This window comes from Nannospalax galili, unplaced genomic scaffold (assembly GCF_000622305.1).
Source record: "Nannospalax galili isolate Female #2095 unplaced genomic scaffold, S.galili_v1.0 scaffold806, whole genome shotgun sequence".
In the NCBI taxonomy this organism is placed as follows: Eukaryota; Metazoa; Chordata; class Mammalia; order Rodentia; family Spalacidae; genus Nannospalax; species Nannospalax galili.
This window is the reverse complement of record NW_008355419.1, coordinates 566,661-591,226: the sequence shown is the minus strand read 5'-3', so window position 1 is coordinate 591,226 and position 24,566 is coordinate 566,661. Positions and strand designations below refer to the sequence as shown.

General features: G+C 48.1%; 1 protein-coding gene across 1 annotated transcript in view; it reads left to right on the top strand.

Moving 5' to 3' along the window:
• Nucleotides 1-23,184, top strand: part of Ssu72 (SSU72 homolog, RNA polymerase II CTD phosphatase) — a 38,912-nt gene extending 15,728 nt beyond the window's left edge. Inside the window, exons 2-5 of the mRNA XM_008852601.3 lie at nt 1,334-1,477; nt 20,590-20,729; nt 21,291-21,409; nt 22,865-23,184. Of these exons, the coding sequence (XP_008850823.1) occupies nt 1,334-1,477; nt 20,590-20,729; nt 21,291-21,409; nt 22,865-22,966 (505 nt within the window). The 3' untranslated portion in view covers nt 22,967-23,184. The remainder of the gene's footprint in view (nt 1-1,333; nt 1,478-20,589; nt 20,730-21,290; nt 21,410-22,864) is intronic.
• The last annotated feature ends 1,382 nt before the right edge of the window (nt 23,185-24,566 follow it).

Sequence of the window (24,566 nt, the reverse complement as noted above, 5' to 3'; positions counted from 1 at the left end):
TAGACAGCCTTCCTCTCCCACTAGAGCCTCCATACTCTGCTATCCCTGCCACTCTCCACTGTGCTGTCAGCACCCCCATCCATTCCCCCCATCTGCCCTTCTGGTAAATCTAGTCAGCCAGAGGTCCCTGTTCCAGGAGGATCAGCTGTTCCTTATCAACGGCAATCCATTGTCAGTATTCCTTTGGATAGCGGCCACTTTTAAAAAAAAAATATTTTATTATGTGTAGGAGTGTGTTGCCTGCATGTGTGTATATGCCCCGATGTTGTGCAGTGCCTGTGGAGGCCAGAAGAGGGTATCAGATCCCTGGAACTGGAGTTATGGACAGTTGTTAGCTGGCATATGGGTGCTGGGAACCAAACTCTGGTTCTCTGCAAGAGTGGCCAGGTCTCTTTACCACTGAGCCATCTTCTCCCCAGCCCCCCAAAGCATGTTTTTTTAAAAAAAATATTATCTTGATTTTATGTGTATGAGTGTATTGCCTGCATATAGGTAAGTGCACCCGTGTTGTGCAATGCCTGCTGAGGATAGAAGAGGCCTCGGATCCCCTGGAACTGAAGTTACAGACAGTTGTTAGCTGCCATGTGGGTGCTGGGATTTGAACCCAGGTCTTCTGCAAGAACAGCCAGTGCTCTTAACCACTGAGCCATCTCCCCAGCCCCTTTTGTTTTGTTTTTAATACCAGGAAAGAAACTTAATGGAGAGGTGGCTCAGTGGTTAAGAGTACTTGCTGCCCTTCTATAGCACCTAGGTTCTATTTCCAGCACCCACATGGTCTAGAACAAAGAAACTTACTTGTCTAAGCATGGCATGATAACATACTCTGTAATTCTAGCAGTTGGGAATCTGAGGTAGAATGATCATAAATCTCAGATCAGCCTTGGCTATGTAGTAAGACCTGTCTCAAAAAAAAAAAGAGGGATATAGCTCAGTTGATAGAATGCTTCCCCAGTGGCCCAGTGTACACAAAACCCAATGTCTTGTCCGTAGTACTGCATAAGAATCAAGTATGGGGGCTGAAGAGATGGCTCAGCGGTTAAGAACACTGGCAGTTCTTACAGAAGACCCAGGTTCGAATTCTGGCACCCACATGGCAGCTAACAACTGTCTGTAACTCCAGTTTCAGGGGATCTGACATCCTCTTCTGTCTTCTGCGGGCTTTGCACGACATGGGTGCACTTACCTACGTTCAGGCAATACATACAAATAAAAATAATAAAATATTTTTAAAAAAGTTTTTCTTACGTCTGTTCATTTCTGTTTCATGCTTCTTGGTATTAGAGCTTTGTGTCTTAATCAAACTGTGATGTTCTTTTTCCTTTGTGTCTTCCAGCAAGCGAGGTTTCAGTGTCCGGTCCTTTGGAACAGGAACTCATGTGAAGCTCCCAGGACCAGCACCCGACAAGCCCAATGTTTATGACTTCAAAACCACATATGACCAGATGTACAATGATCTCCTCAGGAAAGACAAAGAACTGTATCCCATGGCTGACCCTGAGAGAATCCAGGGTGGTCTTCTGGTGGGTGTGATTTGTGACTGGTGGTCACTCTGACCCCCACCCTGCAGGGACATGTTTTGGGTGAAACAGGAACAGCAGGTGTGGTGTTCTGACTTGTGTGCCTGTGGTTCCCACATCACTCTTTTATTTATGAGAGTTGAGTTTCTTTCTTCCCACTGGACAGTCTGGGGCATTCCTGCAGACACAAACGTGAAACCCACCTGTGAGGTCAGGCAGAAGGCTCTTATGTAGTATTAAACAGGAGCTTAGAGGGAAGTAGACACTGGAGTACCGGTACTTGATACTCTAGCCTGCCTAGCTGCTGCCTGTGCAGAGATGTGTGCGCACACTAACGGGTGATTGGAATTGCATCTCTGGCTTTTTGGAAACATACTAGCTGGGCATTGGGGCTTGTACCTGTAATCCCAGCAGTAGGGAGGCTGAGGCAAGAGGATTGCTGCAAGTTTTAGGCCAGCCTGGGCTACAGAGCAAGATTCTTTTCAAAAGGAAAGCAATAAAGCACAGATACCATGCATGGTAGAAGCACTTAATGGAGAAGACATGCTGTGTCTCAGGAAGTGACAGCAATGGTCTGAATTTTGTACTACAGACTCTTGTTAAAAGGAAAATGTATATTTTTTTTTATTTTATTTATCTATTTATTTTTTTTTCGGTCTTTTTGAGACAGGATCTCCCGGTAACCCTAGCTGGCCTGGGTTCGCTATGGAGACCAGGCTGGCCTCAAACTCACAGAGATCTCCCTGCCTCTGCCTCCCAAGTGCTGGGATTAAAGGCGTGTGTCACCACACCGGCTTTTTAAATCTTTTTTGAGACAGGGTCTCTAGTCCCAGCTGGCATGGAACTCACAGAGATCCACCTGTATCTTCCTCTGGAGTGCTGGGGTTAAAGGCGTGTGCCACCATAACCAGCTAGGAAAATGTATTTTTTAAAATAGGCTTTTATGCCAGGTTGTATCATAGTTAAGCTAATCAGTGCCCCAAGCTTCTGAGCAGGACATTTCATAACCCCTAATCTCACTGAGAATTTCCCTTATGCATATGCTTAGTGTGTGCATGAGGCCTGGGCTTGATCATTAGTACTTCAAAATAGAAAAAAAAAAAGTCTAAGCCAGGCTTGGTGGCACACGCCTTTAATCCCAGCAGAGGCAGGTGGATCTCTGTGAGTTCAAGGCCAGCCTGGTCTACATAGTGAGTTCCAGGACAGCTGGGGCTACAGAGAGACCCTGTCTCAAAAAGACCAAAAAGTCTAGTTCTTCTTTTGTATAGGGGTACTCAGAATAGAGTCCCGATATCCTATGCAGGTGAATATGAACACCAAACACAAACTTCTATTTTTCTTTTTGGTGCTGGAGATCAAACCCAGGGCCTTGAACATGTTAGACTAGCCCATTGCTCTTCAACTGAGTTATCCCTAACTCCAAAACCCTTTTGTTAAAAAAGATTTATTTTTATTTTATGTGTATGAATGTTTTGTCTGCATGCGTATAAGTGTACCATGTGTGTGAAGTACCCTCAGAAACCAGAAGAGGGCATTGGATCCCTTGGAACTGGAATTTGGCTGTAAGTTGTGAGTTGTTCCATGTGAGTGTTCGAAACTGAACCCAGGCCTTCTGCAAGAGTATCAACTGCTTTTAACAATACTGAGCCATCTCTCTAACCCCCTCAGAACCTTTTTTTAATTACTTATTATTAATTTTTTTTTTTTTTTTTTTTTGGTCTTTTTGAGACAGGGTCTCTCTGTAGCCCCAGCTGTCCTGGAACTCACTATTATAGACCAGGCTGACCTCGAACTCACAGAGATCCGCCTGCCTCCCAAGTGCTGGGATTAAAAGTGTGTGCCACCACGCCCAGCCCTTAATTATTTTTTAGACAGATTCTCATTGTGTAGCTGTAGCTGACCTGGAACTCACTATGTATACCACACTAACCTTGAACTCAAAAGAGATCTACCTGCAGTTAAAGGCATGTACCAACACAATCTGCCTTCTTTTTTGAAAAAAAAAAAAATTTTTTTTTTAGCCAGGCATAGTGGTGCAGAGGCAGGTGGATCTCTGAGGTCAAGAACAGCCCCTTCTACATAGTGAGTTGCAGGCCAGCTGGTGCTACAGGAAAATCCTGTCTCAAAAAGATCCCCCCCAATTTTTTTAAATTTATTTTCTACTTTATGTGTATGAGTGTTTTGCCTGCATTTGTGTAAGTGCGACACCCACAGAGTCCAAAAGAACAGGACCTCGGATCCCTTGGAGCTGGAGTTACAGGTTGTTGTTAGGCTGCCATGTGGGTGCTGGGAACCAAATTCTGGTCGTCTGGAAGAGCACCCAATGCTCTTAAACGCTGAACCATCTCTCCAGCCCCTCTTTTTTTCCTTTTTAAGTTATAATAGAGAATTTATCCTTAGCCCTCTTTTTATTTTTTATTTTTTTATTTTTAAAGACAGGGTCTCCTAAGTCCCTGCTGGCCTGGAATTTGCTACATAGACCAGGCTGGCCTTGATCTACAGAGATCTGCCTGCTTCTGCCTTCCAGGTACTGGGATTAAAGGCAAGGGCCACCACACCTCACCCCACTTTTTTTTTGTTTTTGTTTTTGTATTTTTTGAGACAGGGTCTCCTTGTAGCCCCAGCTGTCCTGGAACCCACTATGTAGACCAGGCTGGCCTTGAACTCACAAAGATCCACCTGCCTCTGCCTCCCAAGTGCTGGGATTAGAGGCGTGCGTGTGCCACTTTTTAAGATTTGAGGCAGATCTCTACTAAGTTACCCAGACTGGCCTTGTATATGTGATCCACATTTCCTCTCAGCCTCCCAAGTAGCTGAGATTACAAGTCTTCATCACCCCAAAAAGCATTTTGTGTCCATATTTGCACTCTTGAAATTTTATTAGTAAGTAAAAATTAAGCCATTATGGAATCCAGCTACTCTGAAAGCTGAAACAAGAGGATCACTTGAGCCTAGGTCAAGGCCAACCTGGGTAACAGGGAGACCTGTTCTTGGAGGAAAAGCATCGGGCATCATGGCACAAGTCTCAGGAGGCTGAGGCAGGAGGGTCTCAAGACCCTTTCTCAGAAGGAAATAAAAGAATAAACAGACTATTTCTATAGGTACAAAAGATCAGTTAGGTAACTGGCAGGGTGCTAAATATTCATTTTGGTAAATGTAAATCTTAGTGGTCACTACATCTTTTACCCTCATCCCACCCCACCCCTGTCCTCTCTCAGCTCCAGTTGAAAGATGCTCAGTTGGGACCTTGAGTCAGAAACAGAAGATAGTTCTTGTTAGTAACACACCTTGCCTTATAGTTACATTGGGAGTGCTTGGATCCTGTACTACAGGGGCCTGGGAGTCTACCCTGTAATCTGAGAGAATGTCTGGTTAGAAACTCAGGGACCTGCGTTAGGGAAGGATTGGGCTATGTCCTTACCTCTTGAGTGTTAGCAGAGCAGGCTGTGCTCTGCCCACATCTTGGCCCAAGAGGGTGGCTAAGCAGGATCTCTTCCCTAAAACCTGGAGAGTGGTTTACTTCCTTGGTCTCTCCCCTAACCCCAGGGAAGCATTAACACAAAGATTTGGGGGAATTTCGTTTTAGATCTCCTTATCCTTGTGGTCGGAAAAATTTGAGGATTTATTTATTATTTATTTGCTGGCCTGTAACTCATTAAGTAGACCAGATTGATCTTGAACTCAGAGATCTGCCTGCCTCTGCCTCCCAAGTGCTGGGACTAAATGCTTGTGCCACCACACTCAGCTCCAGGTTATTAAGTACCAAAATACCATTAAGCATATTCTGAAACCTTATCTGAAATTTCTTCAGTTAGACCCATTCATTTTTGAAACTCCTATGTCATGAGAGAAATAAATACAGTAATGCACATGTTCATATGCCCTTAATTTTTTTACAAATCGAACTTTTAATTTTGAAGCCTACTGACTTCCCTGTTTCTGCTCAGGGCAGCTCTAAACATGTACAAGAACCAAGTTCAGGCTTTAGCCTTCAGATCCAGAGAGACATGATGAAAAGGAGATGCTGAGCATGTCCCAGGTAACTCTAAAAGGAGTAGAGACCAGTGTCTCAAGAGTATGGACTCTCATCCATAAGGTAGTCCAACAGGTAACCTGACTCTCCATGCATTGGGGGTGGGATGAGGCAACCTGGAGAGCTTGTGACCATCTTGTTAGCTTGGTGATATGTCATCAGTATTTGCCCTCTAGGAATTTGCCCCTTAAGTACCCTCTAGGAAACTTGCCTTTTGGTCTGTCCTCAGGAAGCTTCAGGAGGATGACCCCTTTGTCATTTGTTTACTCCATGCAGGCAGTATATTGGTTTTCTAGTGCTTTCAAGAAGAGGCCATAACAATGCCTAGTGCTCTGCTAAGCTGTTCTCAGTACTATCCTTGGCCAAAGGATTATCCCTTACAGGGAGTCACTGGACATTGGCACCAAGCCAGGTAGGGTGAAGACACTGTCAGGGTTTGTGAAGGGGTTGGATATTTGTAGGATCACTGTATGGGATACCCATTTGTTCCAGGGCAGGAAGCTGGAAGAGGGGTGGTCAGGCACTTTGGGAGACAGATAGAAATTCTGTGCTTACATTTTCTAGGAAAAAGATTATGTGAGTTGGTAGGAAAAGGGGCTTGATTAGAACCCATAGCTGCACTGGGAGCCTGGGGGCCCTGGAGACTACGCCCGCCACATTTCTGCTCACTGCGTGGCCAGCACTTCGTTTCTTCATGTGCCCTCACTTCATAGAATTGTAACCGAATTAGAACACACAAGCTGGGCAGGGTAGCTCCTCCCTGAAGTCCTAATGCTTGGGGAGTGGAGGTAGGAGTTCAAGGTCATCCTCAGCTCCATAGTGAGGTCAAGACCAGCTTGGTCTGTATGAAACCCACCACAAAACTCCACAAAGCAGAAATGAGGAAACATGTGGAGTGGAGACCTTGTGTTTATCAATCACACGGTATTGAAATACAATCACTTCACAGTCCAGGCTGCGTTTACATCAGACAAAACCACAGAAGGTTAAAAATGTAAGTCAGCCGCCTGTGGTGGTACTCGCCTTTAATCCCAGCACTCGGGAGGCAGAGGCAGGCAGATCCCTGTGAGTTCCAGGCCGGCCTGGTCTGCATAGCGAGCTGGAGCTACAGGGGGACGCTGTCTCAAAAAACAACAAACAAAAGACACACAAAAAGGGCAAAAATGGTAAGTCAAAGTGCACACACCTAACCTACTACACAGCCTGGTTTGGCCAGCACGATGTCCATTATTCCCCCAAATGATGAGCTGCCTGGAAGTGCTGTTCAGCTGTTCCTGCCCCTTGTTCTGAGGGAATCAAAACTGTCTCACCAGCCCAGGAACAGATGTCTAAGTACACTTTCTACTGAGTGCCTATCTCATGCCTTTGGAAAACTGACTCATCTTAGTTTGTGGACTGTCTATATAATTTCTAAAATACTTGGCTTTAAAAAGTTGATTTTGTTTTCCACAAGCAGAAGTGAGCTTAAAGGATAGAAAATTGCTGCCTCCTGTCTCCAAGGACTCTGCCCTGAGGGCAGCAGGGCTGAACTGAAACCAAGGCAGCTCTTGCCCCTCATGTGTTGGTAGATAGCTTGGGTTGCTTCATGTGTTTTTTGTTTTGTTTTTTCTTGGTCTTTTTTGAGACACGGTCTCCCTGTAGCCCCAGCTGTCCTGGAACTCACTGTGTAGACCAGGCTGGCCTTGAACTCACAGAGATTCGCCTGCCTCTGCCTCCCAAGTGCTGGGATTAAAGGCGTGTGCCACCACACCCAGCTTGGATTGCTTCATGTTTTACCTTTTCCTTTGGAATTAATCTAGTGGTATATATACCCAAGTCAATGACGAGAAGTCTACATTTACCTGATTTCCAGAGACACATAAGAACTGTCTTCTAAGACAGGTGTGGTTTTTTGTTTTGTGTGTGTGTCCTGGTTTTTTTTCTTTCTTTTTTTTTGAGACAGGGTCTCCTTGTAGTCTTAGCTGACCTGAACTCACTATGAAGACCAGGCTGGCCTTGAACTCACAAAGATCTGCCTGCCTCTGCCTCCCAAGTGCTGGGACCAAAGGCGTGTGCCACCATGCCCGGCCTATTTTCTGTCTTTTTGAGGCAGGGTCTCTCTGTAGCCCCAGCTGGCCTGGAACTCGCTATGTAGACCAGGCTGGCCCAAACTCAGAGATCTGCTTGCCTCTGCCTCTCAAGTGCCAGGATTAAAGGTGGTTGCCACATACTTGGCTCAGGTGTGGTTTTATGTATCCATAATCCAAGCTCTGCAGACTGAGTCAGGATCACCCTAGCCTGTCAGTGCAGGGCCAGCCAGGTAACAGAAATAATTACCCATCTCAAAAGAAAGACTGGGCATGGTACCACACCTCTTACCCAGTACTTGCTGGCTGAGGCAGAAGGATTGATGAGTTGTGGGGTGGTTTTGTTTTTGTTTTCTTTCTGAGACCAGTAACACTATCCCCAGCTGGCGTGGAACTCACTATGTAGACTAGGCTGGCCTTGAACTCGGAGAGATCCACCTGCCTCTGCCTCCTGAGTGCTGGGTTTAAAAGTGTGTGCCACCATGCCCGGCAGGATGAGTTTAACACCAATCTGTGTTACCTACCAAGACTCTGGCTCCCCACCTCCTACCCCAAATCTCATTTAGAAGTTTTTTTTTTTTTTTTTAGTCTGTTCAGTTTAGCAGTATCAAGTATCTGGTGCACCTTTGATGACAGGGTGAATTGGTTTTGTTTTTAAATATGAGGAATGGCCAGTCTAACCAATAAAATGTCCCTAAACACAGGAAGCAAATCAGAGCAAAAGATTAAGGGGAACAACCTCCCTTCCCCTGCCAGGCCCTAATGGGCTGCTCCAGAAGCCATACAAGATACTAGAAAGAGTAACCACTTTCCTGAGTCTTAAGTATATGTTGTGAGTTGATCTAGATTTATCTTCTAGATCTTTTGTAATCGCTTTGGGAGTTTGGGTTTTAGCTATTCATTTATTTGTATTAATTTTTTACTATTGTCTACATTTGGGCGGTGGTCTTGGGGTAAAAGGGAAATTAGTTTCTGATACAGTAAATTGCCACAGACTTGGCCCTGATAGTTAGTCTTTGGTTAATTTGATTGGCTTGAGACACATCAGTGGGATTAGTGAAACAGTTCTGGGTATGTCTGTGAGGGTGTTTCTTTTTTAATTTAAAAGTTTATTGTGCTTTTGAGATGTGTGAGCATGGATGGACATTTGCCACTGTGAGCATTTGGAAGTCTTGAGAACAACTTTGTGGAGTCAGTTCTCTCCTTTGAACCTTTAAGTGGGTTCCAAGGATTGAACCCAGGTTGTTGGGCTTGCACAGCAGCAAGGACTTTACCCACTAAGCCACCTCAAGAGCCAAGGGTATCCAAGACAATCATGGGGACTTAGCCTAATCAATGGATTAATCCCTTGATGGGTTCATACTATACTGGCATTATTGGGAGGCTCGAAGAGCTAAGGGGTAGGGCCCTTGGAATAAGTAGATCACTGGAGGATGCTCTGGGATTATAGCTTGTGTTGGCCACTTGCCAAAATATCTCTGGTGGCCTTAGCATCTCTAGTTTCTAAGGCTTCACAGGAGTCCTTTATGTCCCTTGCTTTGAAGAGTCCAGTCTTGTCTACTGAGGTGGATCTTGGTTCAGAACTTCCTTTTTAATTGCCCTTCTCTGTTTTGGGGGTCTTCAGAGGTCCCTACTACCCGACTTAAGGCAAGCACTGCTGGCCATTTCAGATTGTTACCTCCTTCCCGTTCGATGGCCTGGTTTTGCTTTGGCAGATCTTCTAATACCTGGTCAGTGCTGACTTGGGGCTTTTGTGAGAGAGCTCATCCCCTATTTTCTAGGCCACTGAACTTTCTGTTCTTGCCACACTGTCCTGAAAGTATTACACTCTTGAGTTCAGTCAGAGTGGGTATCTGTTCACTGACCGGCTTGGGCTGAGTCTAATCAGGTCCCCGAGTCTAATCAGGTCCCGTAGGTTCTTGCCACCACTACCACCCCTGCGTTAGGGACAGAACCCAGGGACTTGAGCGGAATTACACCCTATCCTGCTTGGGCTTTTTTTTTTTTTTTTTTTTTTAAGGTTCTGAAAACTTGGTTGCTTGGTAATAATGCTTGTTATTTTACTTTTAGGTTATCAAATAGACTGTTCTGGAAAGGGGTAGGGGGTAATTGGATTTTTTCCCCCTTGAAACCAGAGTTTGCAGCCGATCCGTAGTAGTAGCCTAAGCCCTGCTGATTATAGTTGAGAGGGACCAAGTCTGTCTGATTCCAGCCTGCAGGTCACTGTGTTGCTGGGGGTAAAATAGTGTTTGTCAGCAGGAGTTAAGTGGCCCGTCTATGAAAGAGCAGGCTGGTTGTCTGCTGCTTGCAGGTAATTTTTTTTTTGTTTGGTAATGTAACTTTCTGTGTGTGCAGTGCCCACAGAGGCCAGAAGAGGGCATCGGATCCCCTGGAACTTGAGTTAGGGGCTGTTCTTAGCTGCCCTGTGGAACTGAACTTTGGGTTCTCTGCAAGAGCAGCCAGTGTTATTAACTGCTGGGCCATCTCTCAGCCTCTGCACTCAAAGATTTGAGTCATTTATAATTATTTAGACTAATTCATGATTGAACAGGCGTTCTCAAGAAAGATTTGAAAAGTAAGGTTTTGTTGTTTGGGTTTGGGAGGGTTTTTTGAGTGGGTCCCAGCTCACCTAGAACTTGCTATATAGACCTAGCTAGCCTCGAACTCAGAAATCCGCCTGCCCTAAGTGCTGGGATTAAAGTTGTGCTATAGCACACCCTGCTTTAGTTTTTTTTTCCTTAGGTGTATGAGTGTTTTGCCTGAATATATGGACGTGCAACCATGTGTGCAATGTATAGAGGCCAGAAGAGGGTGTTAGAACCCCTGGAACTAGAGTTACAGATAGTTGTTAGCTATTATGTGGGTGCTGGGAACTGAGCCTTGATCCTGAAAAAGCAACCAGTGCTTTCAACTGCTGAGCTATCTCAAGCCCCAGATTTTGTTGCTTTTGTTGTTTTTGTTTTGTTTCTATCTTTTCCTGGCCTGGAACTCGAAGAGATCCAACTGTCTCTCCCTTCTGAATGTTGCTGTTAAAGCCTTGCAGCACCGTGCCTGGCCCTTAAATTAGTTTTTACAAACCAATTTAGAGCTCAGCTTCCTCATTTGTCTGTGATTGTGTCTCTTTGAGAGATCATCTATTACCTTTACCAACAGAATGGAGTGGAGGGCCAAATACTTGAGACAAAGCAGAATTTTACAGGGCAGTTTTTGCTTGTTTGGTGTTTCTTTGTCTTTCTGTTTTGTCTTTTTTTTTTTTGAGACAGAGATTCCCTGTTGCCCCAGTTGAAACTCATGTAGACCAGGCTGGCCTTGTTCTCACAAAGATCTACCTGCCTCTCTGCCTCTGCCTTCACCTCCTAAGTGCTGGGATTAAAGGTGTATGCCACCATACCCTGCTCGATTTTGCTCTTTAAGACAGGGTCTTGCTGTGTAGCCCAGGTTGGCATTGAAGGTACAGTCCTTGTTCTTCAGTCTCCTGAGTCCTGGGATTACAGCCCTGCACTACCTTGTCTGACTTTCCACTGTATTTTATTTTATATTGTCCTACTTTTTTTTTTTTTGTCTTTTTGAGACAGAGTCTCCCTGTAACCCCAGGTGTCCTAGAACTCACTATGTAGACCAGGCTGGCCTTGAACTCACAGAGATCCACCTGCCTCTGCCTCCCAAGTGCTGGAATTAAAGGTGTGCACCACCATGCCAGGCCCTGTCCTACTTATTTTATGTGTTAGAAGTTTAGTGCTTTTTTCCTTAGCTTGTTCATATTTAAATTATGTTTTGCCTATTTGGACAAACAGTATTCTATCATTTTAAAAGTGTAGTAGGAGTTACTGTGTAGCTTAGTGGTTGAATATAAACTAGGTCCTGGGTTCAGTATTCAGCATCAAAAAACTAAAATTCAAGCCAGGCGTGGCAGTACAGGCCTTTAATACCAACGCACAAGAAGCAAAGGCAAGTGGATTTCTGTGAGATTGAGGCCAGCCTGGTCTACATAGTGAGTTCCAGGCTGGCTGTGGCTACAAAGAGACCCTGTCTCAATCAAAACAAAACAAAAACCCCACAAAACAAAAACAAGAATTCAAGCCAGGCCTAGTGGCACACACCTATAATCTCTACACTTTTGAGAGTTGGAGGCAGGAGAATCAGTAGTTCAAAGTCAGCCTTACCATAGCAAGGTCAACCTGGGCTATATTCATAGCACCATCTCCAAACCAAACCACTAAAGTCTTACAATCATTTTTTTTTTGTTTTTAGATAGTGTCTGTGTAGTCTAGGCTGATGTCAAATCAACTAAAACTGACCTTCCTGCTTCAGTATCTCAAGTAGCTGAGATGTCAGAGACGTGTGGTATATTTGGGTTAAATCTTAGACTGGGGGCAAGGCTTAGTAGTAGAGCACTTACCTAGTGTGCACAAATTGGTGGGTTTGTCTTCACACCCCATTTCATTCTACTGCCTATCCATGATGAGTACTGCAAACCCAAAAGAAATCTAATTACACGGTTTAGGAGGGTGTTCTGGTATTTGTAAAAACTATCCTATCAGTTCGTTGTAGTCTAATCAAGCCAATGTAAACAGTCAGAAGTCACATGCTTAGCACAGATGGCACTCAAGGGCACTCACCCCACAAGGAAGCCATGGTCACTTCTAGGCTGATGCTCCTGTCTTGGGGTTTTTGGCGTGGTCTAAGTGCTGAAAGAGCTACCTAGCCCCGCCTCACAAGTCCTTGTCAGTCACCAGGACTTTTTCAGGAGACCTTTTTTCAAGAGCAGAGCAGAACAAAGGCTTCTGCCACCTTTAACCTTGTTATCCCCAACTCTCAGTTCCTGTAGAGGTAACAGGTGAGGGATCTCAGAACTCCTGTTCATTCTCTATTCAAAACCACCTGGGAGAGGAGCTCGAAAGATGGCTCAGCCATTAAGAGCTCTTGTTGCTCTTGCAGAGGTCTTAGGTTTGCTTCCCAGCATCCACATAACAGTACACAACCCTCTGTAACTCCAGCTCCAGGGATTCCAATGCCTACTGACTTCCATTGGCAGTGCAGTGCATACAGATGACATACATACATGCAGCCAAAACACACGTAAAATAAAAATAGCTGGGCATGCCTTTAATCCCATTACTTGGGAGGCAATGACAAGCCATTAAAAAAACAAACACTGGAGCTGGAGAGAGAGCTCAGCGGTTAAGAACACTGTTCTTGCAGAAGACCCGGGTTGAATCCCAGCACCCACAGGGCAGCTAACTGTCCGTAACTCTAGTTCCAGGGGATCCAACAGCCTCTTCTGTCCTCTGCCAGCATTGGATGATACGGGTGCACCTCCCTACATGCAGGCAATACACGCATACACATAAAATATTTAAAAAAAAAAAAAACACTTGGGAGTGTTGCAAGGCAGGTCTTGGAGCAGACAAGCTTGAGGTGAGCATTCTTAGAACTACTATTGCTGTGCCACATTTGCTGTTGGCAAAATGAGGTGTCCCTTTCAAAGTGTACCCAGAGCTGAGGGAGGTTACCAGTTACTTGGAACAGGACACAGCGATAGGTCCAGCTTAGGCTCTGCTGTGGTAGATTGCTTGCCTGCCTACTTCTGTTAGTTGTTTGAGAAAGGACATTGGCACCTGCTTACCCAGGTGCTGATCAGCACAGCTGTCAGATTCTGGTCACCCCTCCTAAATGTGCAGTGAGGCGTGCCACCCTTACTGTGGGTGTCGCTGCAAAGCACGTGTGTTCATGTGAAGTCTGGATCCGGCCCTTGCGTCTGTTCAGCAGGATCCTCTTCACAGTTGAGGAACTTGGGAACAGTTGCTCCTTTCTCACAGCCACCAGCCTTTGCATGGTCTTGGTAGCAGAGCAGATTTTGCTCCGGCAGCTTGTCTTTTACCCAGCACAGCTGGAGCTCATTGACACTGTCTTGGGATCTGGTTCAGGTGATGGGCTTCAGAGACCAAGTAGTGTTTTCAGTGCAATTATGTAATGAGTGTGATTCGAACACTACTTCTTTCCTGCTTTCCAGTTCGTCTGTTGGTTTTTAGCCTAACAATTTTGCCAGTACTTGTGAGTTTGTGGCGTGTGTGTCTGTGTTTTGTTTTTTGTTGTTGTTGTTTTTCTTTTGTTCTTTTTGAGACGGGGTCTCCCTGCAGACCCAGCTGGCCTGGAACTCACTATGTAGACCAGGCTTGCCTCAGACTCACAGAGATCCTTCCACCCCTGCCTCCTGAGTGCTGGATTAAAGGCATGCGCCATCACGCCCTGCTGGTACTTTGTGAGTTTGTGGTAAGTTATTAGCAGCACTCTCTGTTAGGCCCACCCTGTACTCTTGGTATTTGTGGGACCCTCAGATCCCAGGCTTTGTCCTTCTAGTGTTAGAGCTGAGGATCACATGCTTAGAATGAACATCTGCCCAGAAGTGTGTTTTTCTTTTTCTACCTATGTCTACCAAGCAATCCTTGTTTCTAATACTGATGTTATTTTCGTTCCTGACAGCTGCCTTTACATAAGTAGTCCCTGTGTCCATGCCCACTCTGGATCTATGGGACACATTGTTTATGCAATGCTTAGTTCTATGGGACATTAGTCTGTTGTCAACCCTACAGAGATCACACATGAATCTGGAGTCCAGTGAGTGCTTCAGTCATTGTTGGGGACTTCTAGCCTGAAACTGCCATGCCAAAGACCCCATGGAATGACTTGATCAGTTCCCTTTATGTCAGGATGCAGGAATGACCCCTTCCTTGTACCCTGCACCATGGTAGCAAGCACTCCCTCCTCTCTGTTGCTTGTGGTTCATGGGTTTGTAGATTTAATGAGGCTTACTGAGGCTAATGGTGTTGACACTAAGCCCTAGAAGTTTTGTTAAAATGTGATCACCAGGTCCTTCCACATGGCTCAGCAGGTAAAAGCGCTTGCTGAAGCCACATGCTGGAAGGAGAGAACCGACTGACAACTTGTGGAGCTCTATAGCACAGACATATTTTCTCTCTCTCTCTCTCTCTCTCTCTCTCTCTCTCTCTCTCTCTCTCTCTCTCATCTCTCTATACCGCGCGCGGTGGTCGCGAACTTTTCTCTCTCTCTCTCTCTCTCTCTCTCTCTCTCTCATCTCACTATGCAGCCCGGGCTGGCCTAGAACTTGCTTTGTAGACCAAGCTGGCCTCAGTCTGAGATCCACCTGCCTCTGCCTCTAAGCATCGGGGAACTGCCCCTCCTTGCCCACTGCCCCAGTGCTGGGATTAAAGGCATGCAACACTACACCTGGCCATGTACCTCTTAAACTATAACTTCATTATTTACTTGAAGGTCATTAGCCTTGGTGGTAGTGTTCTGTTGGTTTGTTTTGAGACAGGATCTCGCTATCCCTGGCTATCCCGGGCTGGCTGTGTAGACCGGGCTGGCTGTGTAGACCAGGCTGCCTTTGAACTCCTCCTAAGTGCTGAAATTAAAGGTATGTGCCACCTACACCCTGCCTGATGGGGTTTGAGGGGACCCTGATACACTTCCAGTTCTTACAGCTTTTTTTTAAAAAAATATTATTTTTATGTGTATGCATGTACTGCCTTCATGTAGGTAAGTGCACCCGTGTTATGCCATACCTGAGGAGGTCAGAAGAGGCTGTTGGATCCCCCAGGACTGGATCCCCCAGGACTGGAGTTATGGACAGTTGTTAGCTGCCATGTGGGTGCTGGGATTCGAACCCAGGTCTTCTGCAGGAACAACCAGTGTTGACTGCTGAGCCATCTCTCCAGCCCCTCTTACAGCTTTTTTAGGGGCTGGGTGTCCTCACAGCTCATCTGGTCTTTGGCTGCATTCCCTAACTATGTGCCTAAGGCAGGAAGCTCTGACCTGGGGGTCAGAATAGAGTTGAAGGCACCAAGGTTGAGAGCCCGTGGGTCATTTTCCATTCAGGCTGTCTCGGAGGACAGGGCCATAGTGTTCTAAGGCAGACATTAAGTGTGGTTGGTTATATTTTTGGGTTAGTGAAGCCTGACTTGTGCTGGCCCCTTGGCTAACTTCTGAACAGGGGACAGGGAAAATCTGTATTTGAGGAGTGTGTGCAAAGATGTGCCCATAGCTTGAACCAGGACCTGATCCAACCCAGGCAGTTCATCTTAGAGAAGGCCCATGTCCGTGAGGTGCTGTTTACCTCCTAGCAATTAAGATATGTAGGCATCCATGGTAGTAGCTGAGCAGACAGGGCAGCAGGGCTGTTTCCACAGGTGAACCATGAAACCAGTGACTGGCAGTTTTGCCATTCCTGCTCTGTGCACACTTTCCTTTTTCCAAAGCCAGCTGCTTTCCCTGCTTGGGTGGCTGACCTGGGAACCATTTCTACTCCTGAAACCCTCAGATGGCTGGGCACAGATGAGAACTCAAGCCTCATCCTGTGTTGACCCTGACACTGAGTACCTGCCTATGGGTCTCTCCTCCTGGAACCTGCATTGCACTTTGGGCCAGCCTTTCCCCACAGGGTGTTCTGTTCAGAGCACTGTGCTCTAGGGAGGACAGGACAACCCTCTAGATATGTTGGCACTTCTACTTGACAGGTACCAGCGGCTGCCACCACATGAACGGCCCATAGTTGGTGTTCATGAAGTCAGTTGTGGAAATTAGTTTCTCTCTGGGAGACTGCGTAAGCAGTAAAACTGTGGTTAGGACTAACCCTGATATCATTAGTAAAACCTCTTTAAATTACAGGTAGGTGAATGTGCCGGGCATGGTGGTACATGCCTTTAATCCTAGCACTTGAGAGGCAGAGGCAGACAGATCTCAGTGAGTTCCAGGACACCTGGGGCTACAGGGAGACCCTGTCTCAAAAAGACAAGCCCCCCAAAAAACAGGTGAATGTATATCCACTCCCAAGAGCAACTATTCAGAGGGACAAATGCTGCAAGATCCTGGAAGCAGGATCCTTACGGTCCCAGCTCTGGCCCTGAAGTGGCCTAGGGGATGACAGTACATTGGCCTGTCCTATGGCCTGTGGGGCTAAAGAGAATGAATGTTGCATGGCTATTCTTTCCATTTAGAATTTTTGAGGCAGGCTGTCCCTCTAAGGCCCTGGCTAGCTTGGAACTCACTATGTAGCCCAGGATGGCACTTAACTTATGGCCACCCTTCTGCCTCAGCCTCCCAAGTACTCCCAAGAAATATAATCTACCATGCCTGGCTTCTATTTCCTTTTCTTATTTTGAGATGGTCTCATGTTAGAGCCCAGGCTAACCTCAGTCTTGCTATGTAGTTGCAGATAACCTTGGTCTGATTCTCCTTTACCTCAGTTGCTGAGAAACCCAGCTTGGAGTGGGGGTGTGTGTGTGTGCTGGAATCGCTCAACAGTTAAGAACACTGACTGTTCTTGCAGTAGACTCAGGTTCAAGTCCTAGCACCCACATGGGAGCTAACAACGTCTGTAACTCTAGTTCCAGGGGACCAGTCTCTTCTCTCCGCCAGCATTGCACGACATGGGTGCACTTACCTACATGTAGGCAATACATGCATACACATAAAAATAAGAAATATTTTAAAAAGGAGGGCTGGAGAGATGGCTCAGCGGTTAAGAACACTGGGTTTGAATCCCAGCACCCACATGACAGCTAACAAATGTCCATAACTCCAGTCCCAGGGGATTGGACAGCCTCTTCTGACCTCTGCTGGCATTGCACGACATGGGTGCACTTAACCTACATGCAGGGAATACACACATACACATAAAAATATAAATAAGGAAAGCCAGGCGTGGTGGCGCATGCCTTTAATCCCAGCACTCGGGAGGCAGAGGCAGGCCTGGTCTACGTATGAGTTCCAGGACAGCTGGGGCTACAAGGAGATCCTGTCTCAAAAAAGACCAAAAAAAAAAAAAAAAAAAAAAAAAAAAAAAAAACCCAGCTCCAATGTTCTCATTCTGCTGAATCCCTCCTACCATATCAGTTGACGTTCAGAGGACAGGTGTTTGAAGACGTATGCTCTGTAGGGACAGCAGTTTGAAACAGTTCTCTGATGATGACACTAAGTTTTAAAATATTTTTATTTTATGTGCATAAGTGTATTGCCTGCATGTATGTCAGTGCATACATGTTGTGTAATGCCGCAGAGGTCAGAAGAGGACTTCGGATTCATAGCATGTGGGTGCTGGGAATTGAACCTGGGTCCTCTGCAAGAGCAGTCAGTACTCTCAACCGCTGAGCCATCTCTCCAGCCCTGAAACTGAGTTTTTTGTTTTTTGTTTGGGGGGGGGGGCGTCTTTTTGAGACAGTGTCTCCCTGTAGCCCCAGCTGCCCTGGAACTCACTACGTAGACCAGGCTGGCCTTGAACTCACAGAGATCCACCTGCCTCAGCCTCCTGAGTGCTGGGATTAAAGGCATGTGCCACCATACCCAGCACATTCATGCCTTTAAATGTGAATCTTGTGTGAGTCTTTTTCCTCGTCTTTACTCTCCATGGGAGACCCCTCAGAAGGCCAACAGGCAGGTGTAGGATACCCTAGTGGGGTGGGAATGGCACCTCATGTTGAGGAGAGAGGGAAGTTGGTTCCTGTTGACTGATTACACATAGGTGAAATCTCACCAGATCTGGCTATAGCATACCCTGCAGGCTGCAGGAATCTCTGGACATGCTTTTTTTAGACAGGGTCTCACTGTATAATCCTGGCTGGCTTGGAACTCTGTGAATCAGGCTGACCTCAAGCTCAGAGATCCACCTGCCTCTGCTTTTGAAAACCTCCTCCGTGCTGGAATTTAAAGGTGTATACCACCATGGCCAGCTAGCCTTTGGGAATCTCACTCCAGGGTCTGACTGACTAGAACCAAAAGGCCTAACCAACTCGAGCCCTGTGCCCCTGTCTTCCAGAAAGCTTTGCTGGGCAGCCCAAGGCTTGGCTAACAGCATCAGCCTCAGCCTTGTTCAGGGTAGGACAATTGGAATTGTCCAGCTAGCTGACTGCTCAGGGCTGTCAAGAAAAAGTGAGCCCTGTCTACTGTGTTAACCCATGTACCCCAGCCTGGCCTCTAGGCTTGTCAGGCTGGTGGTGGGAGTTGGTTAAAAGTGTCGTTTCAGGTAAGGAGCTGGTTTGCTTGATGGTTGCCAGCCTTTCTTTGCTAGCTGGCCCTTCACTGGTGTGGTCACTCAGAAGCAGGTTCTGTCCAGGCAGGGGGTGTATGTGTATGATAGAGATGCAATGGCCTTGCTAGCAAGGGCAGTCCTGTGGCCACAGTTATGGGATCACTTTGGGGGCCTGACTGGTTGTAGAGTATAAAGTGGGGTTTCCCACTGCCCCTAGTCCCCCATGTGGTTCAGGCCTCTAGGCTCATTTTCTCCAGTTTTTCCTTGGTGTCAGTGCTAAATCTAAGCTTCTGGGGCCTGGCTGGATTCCTACCCAAGAGGCCTGCCCACTGTCCTGGAAGTTACACCCGCCACAGGCCCCAGAGTGTGTTTTGTGTGTGTGTGTGTGTGTGTGTGTGTGTGTGTGTGTGTGTGTGTGTGTATGCGTGTATTGCCTGCATGTAGGTAAGTGTACCCGTGTCGTGCAATGCCCGAGGAGGACAAAAGAGGCTGTTGGATCCCCTGGAACTAGAGTTACAGACAGTTGTTAGCTGCCATGTGGGTACTGGGATTCAAACCTGGGTCTTCTGTAAGAACAGTCACTGTTCTTAACCGCTGAGCCATCTCTCCAGCTCCTTGGTCTTTCTTAAACTCAGTGTTTCCCTGGGACCTTTACACTGAGCTCTCAAGATTTCTTTAAGCCTAGATACGTCTCTTATATTAGGGAAGATGGGAAGGATACCATGCTTCAGGAAACATAGGCCCTAGCAGCTCATCATCAGGTGTCTTCAAGTTAAACTGCTTAGATGGTCACCCAAATGTATTCTAAAAGCTGCCTTTACTGTCCAGAAGGTAGGAGCTATAAGGTATATGAACTTATAAATTAGATGACATAGGGTTGGCAAGGTGGCTTAGTGGATAAGGACACCTTCAGCCACACCTGATCCTGAGTCTGATCCCTGGGACCTACGTGGTGGAAGGAAAGAACTTACTCTGAATAAACAATCTGTTTCTTTGAAACGGAAATCATGAGATGCTTGTTCCCAGCTGTCCAGGGCAGTGGAGACCTTAGAACATGGGTGCTCTGGGACTGTTTCTTGAGGATAGATAATAGATGAGACCCCAGAGTCGGTGGCTGTCCTGGTTTTTGCCAGGGCTGATGGGCCTGAGCATGGAGACCATCTGGATGGTCCCCTTTGGGCTCAGCTGGAAACAATGCTCTCTGTTGTCCCTGCTTTCAGGAACCGCAGCTTGTCCTTTCTGGATCATCATTGGGGGTTCCCAGGTCTTTCTGTTGCTGAGATTTAAGGAATTTAGTAGGCCTGGCATGGTGGCACTTGCCTTTAGTCCCAGCATTTGGAAGCTGAGGCAGGGAGATCTCTTATGATTTCAAGGCCAGCCTGGTGTGCTTAGTGAGTTCCAAGTCAACCAGGGCTGTACAGTGAGACAGTGTCTGAAAAGAAAAAAATTCAGTGGATTTTCCAGATTTTGTTACTATTGTAGCTCAGCTGGAATTGGTTTCCTGGCAGCCTTGTCTTTGCTGAAGGTCAGGAGTTTGAGGGGAAACAGTCTTCCCTGCCCTTGGTCAAGGCACAGAGAGTAGAATGAGGAGGCAGAGATGAGAGCTGACTAGTGCTCAAAGACAAGTCTAAGCTGTGCTGTGCATGATGAAGGAAAGGCCACTTCCCTGAGGGAATGAGTCCTCTGTTACTTGTCTCGTCAGAATGGCTGAGGGTTGGGCCAGCCTGCAGGTTTGTGTCTCATGGGATGACCGCTCCCCAAGGAATCAGCTCCTTCCCTCATGCTTCTCACTGGGCAGCATTGGTGACCCAGGGCTGTGATGGCCCTGCTTGACAAGGACCAACTTGTGAGAGGCAGAGGAACCATTTCTAGGCAAAGTTCTAGGTGAAGAACTTTTTATCCAAAGCTCCCTTGACTGCTGCTCAGCTATACGCAGAATGGAATTTTACATATGTTGGATAGAAATAAAAGAATCAAGCCACGGCCAGAAAGGTTCCAGAACTGCAAGGACCTGTTTGATCTGATCCTCACTTGTGAAGAGAGAGTCTATGACCAGGTGATAGAAGGTGAGTGCACAGAGCCCATACCCATCGGCAGACTGCCTCCCTACACACAGGTTCTGCCCTGACAGGTTTGCAGGTTCTCTTGGGCAAGGGAAGGCAGGCAAGGCCAGGGGCCCTGGTTTGGGAGACAGAGGGCATGGTCCTTGTTCCCCTCTGACCTATGCCATCGGATGGCAAAGGACCTTGGGAGTAGGCGGGGCAAATGCTTGAGGCCTTTTTGCTGATGTCCACCAACAGAATTGCCTGCGTAACTGAGGGCCTTATGGCCTGCAAGCTCTGCTCTCACATGAGTTGAGCCTTGCATTTTATGAAAAGTGCTATTGATGCCAAGGGATGCCTCAACCCAGGGCTGGCTGGGCCATGGAGTGTGGCCTTGAGTGTCCTCTTCACTCAGTCTACGTGGTGAGCCTGATCTTATGTTAGTTCCTTGGGCTTGGCTGGATGCTTAGTCCTCAAGTTGTAGTCCCCAAACCCCAGAGCTCAGAGACAGGTGTGGCAGATCTTGGACACGTTTGCTGTCTGATCCCAGAACCTGTGACATTCAGATAACTTTGTTCCAATCAGATCTGAACTCCAGAGAGCAGGAGACCTGCCAGCCAGTGCATGTGGTCAATGTGGATATCCAGGACAACCATGAAGAGGCCACCCTGGGGGCATTCCTCATCTGTGAGCTCTGCCAGTGTGTGAGTCCAAACACCTGAGCCCAGGCAGTCATACCAGAGGGAAGTGGCTGAGACTGATTCCATTTGAGGCAGAAGGAGGGGGCTTCCCATCACCAGAAGTTCACAATTATAGCCTGGTCAGATATTAAAATTTAAGTAAAGACCCAAGATCTGTACATACTGGAGAGCTGACCACATCATTTTGGCTTAAGAATCTGCCCCAGTGCTTCTGTTCATCTGACAGAAGTGTGTGAGGTTGGCCCTGTGTCCACCCACCTCTCCCAGTCCACAGAACCCTCTTTGAAGGGACTGGCACCTCAGCTTTTTCCTCTGTGGACACAGCAGAGCAGATGGCACCCCTACTTGGTAGGGTCAGAGATGGGGATCCCCAAAAGTAGCATCTATAGTACAGGGGTCTTTGTTTCTTCATCTGGTAAGGGTTCAGATATCTGTCCTTCCCTGAGGGCCCTCTGGCATTCTTCCAGCATCCTAGGGGCTTGTATGGGTGCCGCGTGGGTGTGCCACACTGCTCAGATGCTATGAAAGGACCTTGTGGGAAGAGCTGTGTGTCTTATTCTGTCTTTTGCCCTTGGGAACTTTGTTTAGGTTGTGAGTGACAGAACTGATGGTCTTTTGGCTTACCAAGAGACGGCAGTGCCCTGGGCTGATGGAGAAACTGGTATCAGGACCAGGCTCCTGTTTAACTTGGTATAGCTTCTGTCCTCAGTGTGTTTGATGCCCCAGTGCAGGTGCTGAAGCTCCAGCAGTTGAGCTTATGATTTGGCCACTGTGCAGGAGAAAGGGCTGAAGAAGACACTGAGCAGCTGTGCCTCTCACTTCTGCTTGGATCATGTCACCCAGCCCTGAGTCATAGGGGCAGTCTTCGTTCAGAGACATGCCACCAAAGCTGAGACCAGGAGTCCTTGTAACCAGGGCAGTGTGGTCAGCAGCATCCCTTCCTCACTTCAAGGGACAAGTTCTCTAGGGGACTGCTGGCAGGGCCTAGGAGAAAGGTTGTTGGTGTCTGGTGGGTGGAGGCTAGATGTGCCCTTAACACAGTGCTTTAGGATGCCCCACCACAAAAGCATGGTCAGTCTCCTCTCTGGACAGTTCTGGGACAGTGCCTGTACTTTTCCTGTGCCCCAGTTCACTCTGCAGGGTAGGGATAGCACTGGTTGATGAAGGTGCCATGTACCTGGGATACCTGAGAGCTGCATCTGAGTTCCAGCCTTGGGGTCCAGGGCACAGCCCTCCCTCTGAATCCAGATCTGCTGCTCCCAGTGTGGAGTGGGACAGTGGTTATTACGGAGGTCTAATGCCCACCCCCATCCATAGCAGGGACCGCCAGGGAGGGGGCCCTGGGAAACCCTGAGGAACCTCACCTGAGGGCCTGGCCCCCCTGCAGGAGGGAAGGCACAGCTCTGGGCAGGGGCAGGGAAGGCATCACAGTGCTTGAATGGACTCTGCTCCCTCCAGATCCAGCACACTGAAGACATGGAGAATGAGATTGATGAGCTACTGCAAGAGTTTGAGGAGAAAAGTGGCCGGGCCTTCCTGCACACTGTCTGCTTCTACTGAGCTTCCTGTGGTCAACTCATGGCCTGCCCTGCACAACCACCTTTGGAGCCACTATGTTCGTGCATTTACCCTCCTGACACTTGTTTATACCGCTAGATGATATCACGTGGCTGGTGATACCTGATGTACTGTTCACATGGAATGGGAAGTACACAAATGCCTTTTTCAGCCCCACTTTTCTTTAACCAAAAGAAATAAAGACGGTTTACTGCACAGCCTCCAGCAAGTTTCTGTTGTTGGCCTGTCTGGCCCTTTTCTCTCCACCTGCTGGACTGTACAGAGACCTAAATGAACAGTGGGGCTGTCTTAGGAAAGAAGCTGGAATTGCCTGATAAACAGGTGCTGCTGCTGGGCTGATTTGTCCTGAATTCCTTGTCTACAGAGGAAGAGGCAACCCAGACCCTTGAGTCCAGGCCTGTGACACCTGAGGCCACCCTCCTGAGAGGCAGGGGCTGGCAGTAGGGCCAGTACCCTGGTGCCCTGTAGCCCAAGCCCTCATGATCTGCCACAGCCAATCCTCTCCATTTGACACTGCTGGGCACAGGGAGGATGGTGCCCTCTCTGTGGAGCCTGTACGTAGGGCTGAGGTCAGCTGGATATCAAGACTGTCCCCTTACAATACTTATCACATGGCAGGTCATGGTTGGCTCCTGCGTTGTCAGATCTGTGGACTGGGCAAGGGCTTGGGACCAAGTGTCAGAAGCAGCCACTGCAGGGCCATAGACACAGCCTCTGACTTCAGGCTCAAGTCCCAGCACCCCTCTCTTTCCAGAAGCCTAGCCTTTGCTATCACTGCCACTGGGATCTATGGCATCCCTGATCTGTCCCCTCCTTGCCTCCTACCCTCTCATCCTCCTATCTCTGTTCATGTTGTCATGGCTTTGGAGTGACCTCCCTGGCTCCTCTGACCTTGCAGGCCCCTCCTCTGGTGGAACGCGCTTGCAGGAGAAGGCTGATCGCCAGTGACGACCCACCTGCCCTCCCTTGGAATCCGGGGACCTGGGGCCCAGGAGGAGGGGCCTTGCGCAGGAAAGTGCAGAGAGGACCACCCGGTCCAGGCCGGGGCGGAGTCCAGCGGTGCTGGGCAGGCGACCAGAGTTGAGACTGATGAGATGGGGCGGGATGTGGAGCCGAGGCCGGAGGGGAGGGGTCCCGGCCGGCGTCACGCAGCTGGGAGTGGAAAGTCCGGACCCTGGATGCTGGCGCGGGGCGGCGAAGTCCCTCCCGGGAGGCGGAGGCAGAAGGAGGAGGGAGGAGATAGTGAGGAAGAAAAAGAGGGAGGGCGAAGACTGGAGGAGGAGAGAGGAGAGAGGAGGGAGGGGGCCGCCGCACCGACCGCAGGGAGCCGGGTCCCGGCCGGCGTCACGCAGCTGGGAGTGGAAAGTCCGGACCCTGGATGCTGGCGCGGGGCGGCGAAGTCCCTCCCGGGAGGCGGAGGCAGAAGGAGGAGGGAGGAGATAGTGAGGAAGAAAAAGAGGGAGGGCGAAGACTGGAGGAGGAGAGAGGAGAGAGGAGGGAGGGGGCCGCCGCACCGACCGCAGGGAGCCGGGCGCAGGGAGGACCGGAGGGTGGAGCGCACCTCGGCCGGCAGCGGGCGGCG